The 15398-nt window shown below is 41.6% G+C and overlaps 1 protein-coding gene across 1 annotated transcript in view; it reads right to left on the bottom strand.

Annotated features, from left to right (window-relative positions):
- Positions 1-1517: 1517 nt before the first annotated feature.
- The window catches only part of MAOA (monoamine oxidase A), a 51641-nt gene continuing 37760 nt past the window's right edge, over positions 1518-15398 (bottom strand). Inside the window, exons 6-15 of the mRNA XM_050936607.1 lie at positions 13267-13408; positions 12555-12704; positions 12032-12191; positions 11100-11196; positions 9011-9064; positions 8054-8111; positions 7526-7623; positions 5912-6023; positions 3947-4009; positions 1518-3457 (exon numbers count right to left, since the gene is read on the bottom strand). Of these exons, the coding sequence (XP_050792564.1) occupies positions 3302-3457; positions 3947-4009; positions 5912-6023; positions 7526-7623; positions 8054-8111; positions 9011-9064; positions 11100-11196; positions 12032-12191; positions 12555-12704; positions 13267-13408 (1090 nt within the window). The 3' untranslated portion in view covers positions 1518-3301. The remainder of the gene's footprint in view (positions 3458-3946; positions 4010-5911; positions 6024-7525; positions 7624-8053; positions 8112-9010; positions 9065-11099; positions 11197-12031; positions 12192-12554; positions 12705-13266; positions 13409-15398) is intronic.

The raw sequence follows: 15398 nt of genomic DNA on the forward strand, positions 1-15398 counted from the left end.
AGGCGTGGTGGCATAGGATTTCTTTGCTGCTTCTGTACTACCTTGCATTGCTGGGAATCCTCAGCTGGCCATTGCTGGAGTGGTTTAAGAAGACTTACCCATGTCTGGCAAATAACATGGGTAGCTGCTCTTTTTCCTTTGTCGAACTAAGCAGAACTGAATTCCCAAATGCTCCATTTTAAAATACTTTCTGCAGAGAGACTGCCACAAACTCCCTTTGAATAAGAGTGTCGCACTGCCACTGAACATAAGAACGGCCATACTGGGTCAGACCAAAGATCCATCTAGCTCAGTATCCTGTCTATCGACAGTGGCCAGTGTCAAGTGCCCCAGAAGGGGTAAGCAAGTGATCCATCCCCTGTCACCCATTCCCAGCTTCTAGTAAACAGGAGCTAGGAACACCATCCCTACCCATCCTGGCTAATAGCCACTGATAGACCTATCCTACATGAACTTATCTAGTTCTTTTGAGTGTATTAAAAATCCAACATTTCCAAGGGGTTTCCTTGCTGGTATTATTGTGTCTTTCCCTCAGGAGTGGTGCCAGGGTTTCTGATGACCTAGGTGGACGGCCATTTCGCTGTCCCCCGCGGGTCCAGTGGACCTACTGCAGTCATGCCAGCGGACGGTCCGCTGCTGGAAAGGCTCCGGTGGAGCTGCTGCAGTGATGCCGGCGGGCAGTCCGCTGGTCTAAAGGCTCCAGTGTACCTGCCACAGGCATGACTGCAGTAGGTCTGCCGGAGCCTTTAGACCAGCGCGCGGTCCGCCGAAATGACTGCGGCAGCTCCACCGGAGCCTTTCCAGCAGCGGACCGTCCGCCGGCATGACTGCGGTAGGTCCACTGGACCCACGTGCCGCCCCCCCGGCAAAATAGCGCCCCCCAAAAATTCTGGCGCCCTAGGCCATTGCCTAGGTCGCCTAAATGGTAGCGCCGGCCCTGCCTTCCCCAACAACTAAATTCAAGATAGAGAGAATGTGTGCACGCGTCAAATGGATAGGGAAGTTGAAGATGAAAACTCTCCGGATCATCTTATAAAAAATTGGCTGGTTTCTGAAAAAAATGGTGCAGCCTGGATGATTCTCATGCAATGGGTTTGAGTGAAGAGGTAAATAGTTTGGTGCTCTCTACTGGAGACGGTACCTTTCTGACTGTGGCAGTTGTGATCAGCTGAGTGCTGGCACTAACAGTGCCCACTTTTTATTGGAAGGGGACTGGTGCCAAGCTGTCTCAATGAAGTGTCCTTCGCTTTGGAAGTAGCTTCCTGCCTTGGTTCACCAGAGCCTACACTGAGTTTACTCCAGGATGAACTACATTCATGTGTTCTCTAAGGATTGGGAGAGAGGTCACATGGGTTGAGAAGATTTCTTTCTCTGGTGATTAAGATCAATTGGAGGCGTTTTGGCTTTATTGTATGCGATGTACCGAGAGTTTTAACATAGGTGCAGACGGCAAAGTCTAAAATATGTAGAAGCACTGGGCAAACTCACAAAAATGATGCAAGTAAAAGAATCTGAAGAAAGCTTTACAAAATGGATCCTTTTATCAAGATTTGAGGACTATTGAAAGGCACATTTCACTACTGTTGAATTACAATGGAATTCCTGGACATACATACAATATCCACATTTTTAAAAGCAGTTCATAACAATGGCACATTTTGAATGCATATATTCCATTTCAGTTAATAACAGTGATTATTTGGTTAATACTTTTAGAGAACACACCACACTAACTATAGCCCAGCACCAGCAGAAAACAAGTTGTAAACACCAAATTAATTTAATCAGTGGACACACTCTGGCTTCTCTGAACTCATCATTTAGCATGAGAGAACTGCAGAATGCAGCTGAGTGGTTTTATGCATCCCAGGATATAAGATGACAGCCTTGATTCAGTTTTGCTGAGAGGTGCAGATTCATGTTCATTCAGGGCCTGCATCTGTTCCCCTGGATATCAGTGAATCATAGAATATCAAGGTTGGAAGGGACCTCAGGAGGTCATCTAGTTCAACCCTCTGCTCAAAGCAGGACCAATCCCCAGACAGATTTTTACCCCAGTTCCCTAAGTGGCCCCCCAAGGACTGAACTCACAACCCTGGGTTTAGCAGGCCAATGCTCAAACCACTAAGCTATCCCTCCCACCCAGTGGCTTCTGTGATGTCAGGATCAGGCCTTAAGCACTATTAAATCATACTCTAAATTAACATGCTGAAAAATGTTTATTTGGAAAACAAACAAACACTCTAAAGTTCCAAGTATAAGAAGCATTCTTGGAATGTAGCAATAAATGCTTCCTGTACAACAGTGGGACAGGCAGAAGCATCCAATTAATGGCATTTACAAGGCAGTAATTCCAGCCCCACATGTATTTCCCTTGACAGTAAGAAGGCAGTACAGATTATACGTGAAGGGAAACAGCAAATTAATAGGGAGCCAGGAAACTGCTAACACTCTGAAAACAGTGTCTTTACTATCCTAGGTCAGTTGGTCTATAACTTCGCTAATTCACGTCTGTCAATTTTAATAGTAGGCCAAGCAGCATTACATGTGTATGGGATAGAAGGTGACAGATCCATAATGTGTCCACATGATCCACAGCAAATGGACAACTGAGATACAGATCTCCACTGTTAGACAAGTGTGGCCAGTTGTTCAATAACATACAGTCAAAAAGTTCACCTGCATTCCTTTTTTCTGGGTGTATTGAACTAGTCTGGCCAGGATGCTAATTATCTTTATTCCTTCAGCTCATGGCTAAGTTCTGTATCTAGCTATAATTAATCAAATATGTTTTAATTAATTTTTTGCTATTGTAAATCAGATTGGCTTGTCAGTCTTCCGCGCAGAAGGGATTTTACAGAAGAGCCCTCTAACCTACTCAGCCTCTGCACAGAGATGGATTTAAAACAAAGATAGATATTAATTTCACTTAAAAAAATAAAAATAAAACAGCAAATGGAAGAAAACATTATCGAAAAGGCATCTTGCCCTTTGCAAAGTTTCTGCTCTGGATTGTCCCCTCCAGATGTTAGGAAATATATGCAATTGATTTTATGCTGTCAATCAAGACAAATTAATGTAGAAGGAAATTAGAAATGCCACTTTTTTCACCACAATTGATCTTTGTTGTTGTTGAACTGACCCTGGTTTGAATGGTTTAGGTGTGTTAATGCAGGTATTCAAAGGAACGTTTAAAGAAGGTCTCTTGCCCTTTCCAGCCTTCCGTGTGACTCCTCTCCAAAGATAACCCTTGGATTGGGAAGGGGAAAGCAGCAAGTGTGCAATTTCCCATGGACACTCTTTAGTTTTGAGCTAACAGCCCCTTTTTGTAGGCATACAGCCCAATGGCAGCCACTGAAGTGAAGAAAGTGGAAAATCCAACCAGCTTCAGCAGTCCTGGTACAGACGGCAAGTTTCTCTCCCAAAAGGTAGTAGTGATTGGCCGGGCTGGGACATCCTGGAGGAGCAAACGTTCAGTATTAGGTCACCTCTGCCATGAGAGGAGAGTACAGAGCTCACTGGTGTATTATATAAATCATAGGCTTCTCTTTCTTTCTAACTAAACCTTCTGTTGTAATTTGGTCACAATATGGAAAAGGCTGAGAACCACTGACGTAAATCAGACAAGAGGCTAGGCAAGAAGGGTGGTCTTATGGTTAAGGACCTGGACTGGGCGTCAGCAGAACCAGGTTCATTTCCTGGCTATTCCAAGACTCCCAGTAGTGCCCTGGGCAATTAAATCAATCATTCTCTGTGGGCCTTAGTTACCCATGTGCAAAACAGCAAACAAAAATTTCCTCCCTCACAGGAGTGTTGGGAAGATGAATTCATGCATAACGTCAGGTGATTCGAAGCATTCATGTGGCTATAAGAACTTAGCTAGGGCTAGCAACCAGAATACTGTGTTTAGCTATTGCTCTACAAATACATAGGAGATAAAGCTTGCCTCTGACTCTGGTTCAGGCATCCAGATTTCACCCTTTGAGATCTTTCCCATCTCGAACAGTATCTGGAAGAAAAATGACACCACATGAACATTCAGGTTTTATTTAATAAGCACAGGCTGGTAACATTAAGTAACATCAAGAAAATGAAAAAAAACTTATTTTTTTTATAAGCTAAACATCAAAGAGACTTGTGCAGCTTTCCCACTTGAGACAGTTGTCATAGGTTTCATCCCACCAGGCAGGGGCGAAAAGGTTCCCAGACAGCCCATTACCCAGCCTGAGAAATATTAAAGTAAATTTAATCTTGCGTCGCTCATGAGATTGAAAATCTCTTGGCAGTGATGCTGATTGGACTGCCGATCACAGGGATGGGGTGTAAATTTGTACCTCTGAAGGTTCTTAATTGTGGAGTTATCCCTTGGCTTTTTGGGGAATATAAAAAAATCAGTGTTTTAAAAACAACAAAAAACCAAAGTGCTGTAACAAGGGCAGAGGTTTGCAAGGGCATAAAGTGTCTGCAGCACAAATAGGTAAATGTCTTTGTAGCCACCACTGCTAAGGTGTGTAGAGGGAAAGAGAAGGAAGGGTGATCTGAAACGCTTGTGATAGTATAATGTTTTAATAATCATATCAAATTGAAGCCATGGACCCGATTCTCAGTCCCACTAAGCCTCCTTTACACTGCTTTGCCAGAGTAAAGGAACAGTGGGGATAAAAATATAATCTGTGCCCACTTGCAGGTCCTTTTATCCTGCACTTGTCCACACTGCTGCTGTAAGCCAGGCTTCCAGTCTGGGGAGACAGACTCATGCTAGCTCTGCTCTAGCTATCACACTAAAAATAGCAGTGAGGATGCTGTGACAGGGATGATGGCCTGGGCTCGCTGGCTAAGCCCAGACCCAGGGGGTCAGGTAGACTGGGGACTCGAGTGGCTAGTCCGTGCTGCCACTCATGCTGCAGGGTCCACACTGCTATTGTTAGTGCATTAGCTCAAGCAGAGTTAGCGGGAGTCCATCTATCTGGGCTGGGAGGCTTGCTCCCAGCTGCCGTGCCGGTCTGACTGAGAAGCAAGTCCTGGATGTGCTATTTGTTTAAAAAAAACCAAACAAACCAAAAAACCCACCAAGCAAACAGTCTGTGTTGCCCATGATGGATCGACAGAATTTAGCTAAGTGTCCTCTGTCAGAGAGAAGAAGAAGGGAGTGATCACTTGTACTAAAAAAAAGGTCAGATTTTACGGGTCTATAACTGGAAATAATAGCTAGTGCAACACATACATAACGAGCTAAACCAAATAATGGACTCTGCTGGAAGTTGTATGGGCCTATCTGAGGGCAGAGTTGGGCTTGAGGTGTTTATTTTTATTCAGAAGACAGATTGAACAGGCTTGGATTTAATACTTCAGTGATGAATTTGGTAACATTCTGATTTGTCTGAGACTTTAACTTGTAATATCTCAAAGGATTTCATAATATACAGAATATAGTTAAACTTTGGCTCGTGGTGTTTTGGAATCTGTTCATTTTGGGAGCCCTCTTTCATTAGTACAGTTATCATAGCTAACACTCCCAGGGTATGTCTACACTTTGAGCTGGGCATATGATTCCCAACTCAAGGAGACACACTTGTGCTAGCTCTCAGTGAGGGAGTAGGCTAAAAATGAAAAGTAGCTGCAGCAGCATGAGTGGTGGGAGGGGCTGCTAGCCCTGAGTATGCACCTAGGGTCTCTGACGGGCATGTACTTGGGGTGGCCCTGTCACTCACGTCAGGACAGCTACATTCTATTTTCAGTGCATTAGCCTCACGATGGCTAGCGTGGATGTGTCTCCTCCAGCTGGGAATCTCAGCCCCAGCCCCAAATGCAGACATACTCCAAGTCAGATATTAAGATTGAAACTTCCATGAAACATCTGGCCTCTTTTGGTCTTCAGTAGCCATGATCAAGGAAAAGTGGTTATCCGTACCTCTCTTGCTGCTCTCTCTCCTGCCTGCACAGCCCCCTCCATGTACCCGCTCCATTGGGTAGCTGTCTCCGTGCCAGCAAAGTAGATCCTGCCGAGGGGCTGGCGAATGGTTCTTTAAAACAAATGTAAAATGTCAAAGGCCACTAACTGAAGGCTGGCAATCATTTTAAAAGCAATTGTTGCCCTTGACACTAGAGCTTGTTAAGTTCCTCAAAATTCCTACAGGGCTGGTATGGAGAGGGAAAGAAATACATTAGGTTTTCCCTTAGGTTAGCATCTTACCTGCTGCTATGTACAACATGTTAACTTTAGTCAAGCCAGAAAATCAGAGAAAATCAAAGACATAAACTGATCTCTCAGAAGATGTCTCCTTTTAGTGCTTAAATAGTGAACAATCCTAAGAGGCTCCAGAAATGCACTGTGGTTAAATGAACTTATTTCCCCTGTATGGCTGCTTTGCTTTTATTCTTCCATTACAACTGGATATGAATAATGCCTTTGCAGGGATGGGTTGCTCTTATATTTTGAGATTCAGCAGAACTCTTCCCCTTTAGCATGCAGCCCTACAAGTGGGGGAGAGAGAGAGAGAGAGAGAGAGAGAGAGAGAGAGAGAGAGAGAGAGAGAGATGCCTCTGGATGAAGAAGGAAAAGCTGCATCTCCCCCTTCAGGACCCTGCGCTGCTATAGTTCAGATGCTAGCTCCATAAGCTTCTTGGGCAACACAGCCACAGGAATTGCACTCCCTTTTCACAGAGGGAGAGTCTCTAGTGGTCACAGAGAAAACACTGGGTTAGACTTTAAACGGCTGCCGGAGATTAGCTCAGACTGTGGGCAAAAGCCGTAAACCTCCCCCATCACTCCATGGCACTCAGGCTAATAAAATATAGCACCCACATGCTCAGGGATTCCGCAGCATCCTGAAACATGGCCAGGGTATTCCCCAGACAACTGGCAGCCAGCTTGAGAAAAATCTTAAAAGGGCCACAGTGTGCCCCTGCCAAGGAAGTATGGGTTGGGTTGTTCCCATTATGTGCAGGAAGGACTATCATGTTCGCTGCAAGTACTTCAGTAACAGAACTACACTTTTAATCCCTAACAGCTGAAGTGGACCATATGGAACAGCAATTTTCCTGTGCTGCTAGTTAGGTGTAAGAACTGCTTGGTGTTGTTTGTGGGTTTATATATACGAATTTTACTTATATCCCTATTTATGCCTTCCCTGTGACTATTGCTGAATTAACTCTGCCTGAGCCTGACCTTGCAGGTATTGACTTAATGGCAACTTTCTCATTGACTTCAGTGGCCACAGCATCACTTTTTCAGAAAGCACTGAAGGAACATATTAAACATTTTAAGCAGCAAAAATCAGGCAGTGACCTAGTGAGAAGAAGTCTTGTATTGCTGACATAGGTCCATGAGCCTGGGTGTTCTGTTTCACTGAAGATTGTGGATGAAATCCTGCTTCCACTGTAGTCAACTGCAAAACTCATGTTGACTTCAGTGGGGCCAGGATTTCACCCATATGCTGTATGTTCAATGTGTTTTGTATGGGAAGAATATTGTAACAATTACAAAGACATTACAAAAAAAATAGCACAATGTTATCTAGTTTACCTTCCATATTGAGACATGATGCCTGGTGGGAAGTAGGCTGTGTAACATCCCCCCGAATACTGTTCTTCACTCCAGTTCTTTTCTTCATAATGCACTGGCTGAAATAGTTAATGAGACATGAAAGAAAGAACAAGCCCTTCGCTAGGATATTGGAAATAAAATAAGTAAATATTAGGAAACAAAACTAGATTTTTTTCCCCCACACAATGCTGATACAGGACTGCCACTGCATTCTGTTAATACTATCCAACAGCACAAAATGAGCAGGTTTCTGTTTCTCTGGAGCATTGCTCTCCCATATAATATAGACAACCTTTGACAATTCTTATCCTCTTTTCTGGTATAGAGACTGTTCTTGTCTCCCTCTTGTGTTTAGGGTTCACCAGCAGCTGGGGAAGTGGGTATCATATGGCATAACATGCATTGCTTTTGAGAACTAAAATGTAAATGTTGTCCTTGCTTCACCATTCAGAAGAAACAAGTAGCACTACCACAAGGTAAATAAAAGAACAGGCAGTGGTTTCTCACATGTAAAGCCTCTTCTGAGCCCATCACTTTGGCATACAGTTCACAGATTTTTCTCTTCCTAAACACAAATGTAAATTGATCAGAAAACAAACGAAAAAGAACCTCATTCTTTGCTGCTGTTCTTAACGTTAAAATCTGTTTCAATACATGTTAAAGTTATTTTTGTATGTGCAACAGTTTCCAAGTTCATACTCTTAGGCCAAATTTTCAAACACCAATGCCTAAGTGTAAAAGCCTGATATCACATTTGGGAGGCTCATGTTGGACTGCGTGCCATTAAATAAATGTTTGTACAGTTATTTGAGAATGCAGAGTCAAATTATACTCAGGTTCACCGGTATAAGTCTGGAATACTTCCAATGAAGTCAATGGAATCAGTCCAGATTTACAACAGGGTAGCTGAGAGCAGATTTTGACCTGTAAAATACTTAATGGTATTTTATGTATTATGAATAACAGAACAGGCTTCAAACTGGCCTCTTCTTTCATATATGGTTGTGGAAATAGTACTGTTGTAGACACAGATGTTTATACATTTATGTAAATAATAATAAATGTTGGAATATTTCTGTCTGGCGTGTAGGGGAAGGACACCAAAGGTTATGTACCTCAGCACTCCCTTCATTTCACTAATGGATCAGCTATGTGAAAATGGTCAAGAAGGAAGAAAGCATTTTGGAATCTTTGCAGTAACCAGCAGTTGTCACAGACCAAAACAGTGCCCCAAGACTATCTGTGAAAGATAATGTGCTAGTGATAACATGAAAAAACAGATAGCATGTGGACACTTTAAAATATCCTTAAACTGGAATCACTGGGGGCTGTGCCTGCTTACGCAAGCTGAGTTTAGACCTTGGAGTTTGGGGAATACTATTATCTGTAGTTGCTCTATGTGTATATAAAATTACTCGGTGAAGCATCCTAAAGAACAACTCTATGAAATTCGTAAGTTCTTACCTCTCTTCTTTGCTGACACGTGCAAGTCTATAGGCTTTTCTTGTAAGGATAAAACTAAAGAAAAAGAGGACAAGTATTGTGCAGTGTCAATACAGTCTGATTTACAAAGCATGGGCATAAAGTCTTTGCTTAAAAAGACTTTACAATGAGTGAGACAAACCCACTACTGGTAAGTAATTCTTTTATCATATAAAAAGCTTAATTATCACAGAATACATTTATCCATATTCAGTAGCTTCTTGCATTATATCCAGAAATGATCAGCTTGTACAGAGAGCGCAGGAGTAAAGTGCCCCTTGCAGGAAGCTAACAAAACTGATTACCATGTGCTGTGCTAGCTGAAGCTGCCTAGTGAGTTGTAGATGTAGCCCCAGGTACAGCGTATTACAGCAATTCAGTCTTAAGGTGAGGGAGGCATGGACTACTGACAAGGGAGAGTCTGGGGAGATCTCAGAAAGGGGCCGAGCCCTTTGAAAGCAACTTCATCTACCCGTTAGGATCTGCACAGGGGTCAATAGTACCCTATGATAACTGGTATCAAAGAGAGCTCCCAGTTCTAGAAGAATCAATAGACACCTCTGTGGTGGAATTTTCAAAATTGCTTTGTATTGGCCTAATTCTCCTCCCACTAAAGTGAGCGGGACAATGCCCACTGACTTCAGTGGGAACAGAATTAGGCAACACCCTGATCTTCATCCAGAGTGAGGAGAGAATCAACTAACACAACACGTGCAGCCTCTCTTTCCATATCGAGATCTAAATCCAAAATTGGCTAAGATCGAGACCTGAGTTTCCTTGAACTGGGCTTTAGTTTTCTTGTCCCTCTAAGTTCCCAGGTAGCTGCCCCTCCCACAAAGCCAATACAATTTATTTTATTAAAAGATCCATGACTAGGTCAGCTGCAGGGGAGTGAGGCTACCGTAGGCACAACATATATTTTATGACAAGCAGTTTAGAAGGCTACAGTCACATTCCTATCAGTAATTGCTAGAATCAAATTGATTCCTGGAATAATTCCATTGACTTCAATGGGATTGCACCTCGGGTAAATTTGGCTCCTGGAATCCTTTATAAAGTTGTGCATACTAGCAAAGAGATGATCCCAACTTGATTTTAGTAGCAAGAAAAAACATTTACATTCCTGTTGTTGGCAGTAACTTGAGAGGAATGTTAGGGGGTTTCATGGTGTCCAGAATAAGGATATTTTAGAACTGTGTGTCCACAATGTTTCTCTGTATGGTCCTGCACATGCAATTATTTGGTGTACACACACACACACACACACACACACACACACACACACACACACACACACACACACACACACACACACACACACACTGTTTTTTCAGCTGATTTGGAAGGTTCACCTTGGATTTAAAATGGAAACATTCTGTAAAGTGTTTTTTTTATTTATATTCACTTAATTCACTCTTTTCAAATGCCACTAAATGCTGTTACACATTTTCCAGCTCCCTTCCAAAATGAAATGCTAAATACTTGGCAGTTTCTCCAGAATTCTAAATCTGTCACCAAACAGCTGTGCTTTGACTGAATTACAAGATGCTGTGAGGGAATAGTCCTTCATCTCTTCAGTGCAATGCAGATTCAAGACAAACAATGGCCTCTGTCAACTGCATTTTCAGTATTCAGCATGGCCAAAAGAGAAGCTCCCGTGTAGCTGGAGCAAGATGCTTGGTAAATCTGAGTAAGGGGTTTAATTTCTATGGGCCCAAGTCAGCAAAACCCTTAAATATGTGCTTAACTTCAACCAGGGGAATAGACACATTGGACAATGTACCTCCCTTCCCACCAACCTCCACTGCACTAGCCTACTTACAAGCTGGTGCAAAGCCTCGCTCTAAGGAATGCAGAGGCTTGAAGGGGCTGCATAGCTACTTTATCCCACACAAGCTACTTTATCCCACACAAGAGGATGCCAAAAGACTGCAGTTGGCCAAGAGTGCCTTGCATGTATCCTCATAATGGATGAATATCCCCTATAGTGATTTGCATGCTTTCCAATCCCCTCCGCAAGTCCTTTCACAAGCATCTATAAATCTAGGAACACGGACTAGGGGTGCTTTACCCTATAATGGCAGGCACCGATCCATCAGGTTTGGAATCATCTAAGGTTATTGAAATTGGCGCTTCTTCGTCCTCAATAAGCATGCTGGCACAGTAGTCTGACAGGAGAAAGGAAACAGATATAGTAACTGCTGAGTGCTATGTACTGGTAGTAATGAAAAAAACTTCACTGAAAAGTAAACGCATAGCTGTTCTTCATTCACTGATAATACCTAGAAATCTGGAACCTTCTTCTAGCATTCTCTCTCTCCCTGTCAGTAGTTTCCCAAACTGCGTGTATACACACATACTAATTTGTTTTTAAATGGGGACTTTGTTGCTTTGTATGAATTTATTTGTGACTCACAGAAAGTTATGGAGACTTACTCTTACCAAATAACAGGAACTACAAAAAAAAATGCAGACTAGTAGAAATATAGTATATTTGTTCCTCAAGTAGCTTGCCTAAAACACCAGAACCCTATTCTTGGCAAGTCTAATCTATTCTTGGTAAGTCTAGTCAATCTTGTACTTCTTGTGGAATTCTCAACGGGCATTACACAGAAGTAGGGTAGAAACAGAAGGGGTAGGACATAACATAGGATTTGCCATAGTGGATCGAACCCCTGGTCCACTCAGTCTAGTATCTTGCCTCTAACAGTGATCAGATGCTTCAGAGGTAGGTGCAAGAAACCCTGTAGTGGACAACAGTGGGATGACTTAGTGGCTAGCTGAAGAGAGAGAAATCCTCATAACATGAAAAAAAATCCACCTGTTTAATGCAATGGTGGCTGTTCTGATGTTGGAAATGAAGCATCCTCACACATAGTTTTGGAAACAATTTTTTTTTGCACATTCTCCAACACTTAAAGATGATAAACCCATGACTTTGAAGTTAGTGTAGCACTAAATTCCCAAGTTCTTCATTTTCCCCCGTAGTTGATACCCACGTACCCATCTTCTTCCAGAAGGCCTCTTTATAGTACATCATACATTTAATGACAGAACCCATCGGAAGACGGTGAATTAACTGGTTTCTCTCTGATGGTAGTTCTGGGTTGAAATGGATCTTTGTAGTCAGGCCTGGGGGGATGGCACTAATCACATAACTGGCCTGAAACATAAGGCACTGATATATAACACACACACACAAACCTGCAATCTTAGATATGAACAGAAATATTATTTTCCTTTATTTAAGATGACCTTTGTGGGTGCTATTATATAAAATAACACAATAAAATAAAGCAGAGAGAAGGTAGACTAATGTCAGGAGCCAATTAACAATACACTAATATAAGACCCTGTCATAAATAAATCAGCAAAGTAGATTTCAAAGACTTTCAGGGGAGTCTGAGAAACAGAGACACACAAATGCATGGTGCTGATTACATTTGGCTAAGAGCTGCCGCAGACATTCCCTCCTCTCCGCCCCACACCACACTAAATGCAAATTACTATATTTTTATTGAATTACCTCATATATCTCATGATTTAGAGTCTCCACAATGACATTATCACCTGACTGATCAATGCGAACTACAGGCCTCTCCAGTTTAACTCTGCCTTGGAGGCGTTCCATTATCTTTTCAGTAATCTGACCAGAACCCCCAACAAACTTCCGCTCCTGGAAACAAAAAACCCCACCAAGAAATCATCATGAGAGTAGAGTTTATAATAAATTCTGTTAACACATGAGAAGATCATGGTCAGATTTTCAAGTGCACAGAGCCCACAAAAAAGGCCAGATTTTCAAGAGTTGTTTTGAGTTAACTAATCAAGTTATCCAAGAACACTTTTACTACACTTTAGTTTGAAGTACACTTGCTTTGTATGCTTGAAGGGCACTCATACATTCAATGATAAGTGACTATGGAAACCAAAGTGGCAGATATTACAACAGCAGAAAAAACAAACAAACAAAAAAACCTATATGTTGAAGAGACTGGGGAGGGAAATTAAATAAATTGTCCTGATTTAACTTGAGGCCTAGATCGATTAGATGTCACATTGTACAGAGCTCCCATAGATGATAATTTGACACCTTCAAACACATATTGAACACTTTGCACTGTGTAAACTGATTATTCATCTTTTCATTAACTGCAGAGAATGTGTTAAGTTTGTGGAAAGGAACATCACACTTGTTCATTACAGTCTCAAGAAAGGAAACATATGACATTCTGTACCTGCCCCCCATTGGTTACGGAAAATATCCTGGTTGTCCCCCCACACAGCTTCACGTACCACAGGAACCAGAGAGCAGAGACCTCATGTGGCTCAGAGGTGACATTGATGTTCACAAAGAGAGTAGCAAACTCTCTGGCAGCTCTGTATGCAAAATAAAAGCACAGACAACAGGGTTAGGAGGTAGATATTAGAGCTGGGTAAAAGTTTTTGGATAATTAGTACATTCACCAAAAATGCATTTTTCAGGACCCTGAACCAAATCACAAATTCAGGTTGAACTTAATAGTTTCAGCTAAAAAAAAAAAAAGGGAACTTTTTTTTACAAATGTCAAAATGTTTTGGCTTTGACATTTTGTTTTGAAACTACACTTTCAAAATGAAATATGATTTCAAAACAATATTTAAAATATTTCATTGCGCCTGAACAAAATGTCTGTATTTTTTTTGTTTTGGTAAGAAAAACCATAACAATTCTGTTTTGGTTCAGAACAGGTTTTGTTTTTGTTGTTAGCCAGTGAACTTAAATTCAATTATTCACTAAGCTCTAATAAATATTACTTTGCTGTTGGCTATTATTAGTTTTTCATTATTCTCTTTGAACAAGGTTATTAGCCAAAAGCACACAGATCATTTTTTGCTCAGTTCAATTTTTGGCCTGTAAAAAGGACTATTTGAATATGTTTATATGAACCTCCCTACCATTTACCTATTCTTATTTATCCTGCTTCTTAACTAGTTTCCCAGTTGCCACTACTGCCACAAAACAAATATTTTCTCAACAGGAGATGCATTTGATAGCCAGTTAGCGGAAATCTTCCTTTCTCCTCCATGGGGAGCTCATCAAGTACACCACTCACACGGTTTGATACATCCCTGGTAGCTTAAGGAGTACATTTCCAAGGCCACTCCTTACTCTCCCACCTGTCACTGCAATAAATTGTATTGCCTAGTCAAATTTAAGTTCTACAATGTACAGCAACGGCAGCAATCATAGTAAATATATATACACACGGGGCCAAATTCCCTGCTGGTGTAACACCGCTGAACACAACAGTGTTACACCACCAGAGCATTAGAGCATTCACCTGTATTTCACTTGTGATTTGTTAATTAGTATATACTAAGTTCGATCATTTATGAAAAAGAGTCAAAGTGCTTCCAGATAAAGTTTCATTAACAGAGAGAATCTCTATTGATTTGCTGAGGTAACCAACTTAGCAAGCTATCTCTGATGGAATATGTAACTTGTGAACTTTTACAGCTTTTTCTTACTTTGGTTCTGAGGGTAGATTTATTTTCTTAGCCATGAACTTTACTTGCCTTTACAAGTTATTGGTGTGGATCTGAAAGCACCCAGCATGCAGAAAGATCAGTTTCCTACTTGTAATACTACCATTCTGAGCAGCAGCTAGGAAACTTTGATTGGTTTGAAGGGAATAAAACAGAGAGAGTTTTGAGTTTTTCAGCATATCTCAGCTCAGCATCCCTATTAAGATTACAAGACTCAGCAATAGAATCAGTTTTGTTCACATTGCACAGAAGCACCGTAGCATACAGATTATTATAAATCTAGTACTGCTTATACATCTGTGAGTTATTGACTTAGAAGCAAGTCCATGTGGTGTAGAAAGAGTTGCTCAGAATTACTTGCATAGACTACAACAGTGGTTCGCAACCTATTACCATTGTGGGCCGCATAAGCAGCTCTCTGTGTGTTATGTGGGCTGCATCCACATGTCTATATATACTACCTGTATGGCCCTGAGGATGTCACATGGGCCGCAGCTGTGTGCTGATTGGGCTGGGGGTTGAGAACCACTGGACTACATGCATGGGCAGACAAGTGGCTTATAAAATTAACTGTATGGAAAATATTGTGCAATAATGATCAGGACAGAAACCTAGTGGCCATATTCTGTAAGACTTCGAGAAAGGAGAAGGATTCGGAGAAGCACAACACCTTGAGGGAGAAATAGTCTGAAATCTTTGATACAGTGCTAAAAAGTAGTAAGAAAGAAAAGGCAAACAATGCTGAGCTGCCTAAATAAAAGGTACTATATTAAATGTAGAGGTGGAAGCTATTCTAGTACAGTGTAAGGAAATGGCACAGCCAGCTAGGATATGTTTAATA

The sequence above is a fragment of the Gopherus flavomarginatus genome, chromosome 1, assembly GCF_025201925.1.
Source record: "Gopherus flavomarginatus isolate rGopFla2 chromosome 1, rGopFla2.mat.asm, whole genome shotgun sequence".
NCBI lineage: Eukaryota > Metazoa > Chordata > Testudines > Testudinidae > Gopherus > Gopherus flavomarginatus.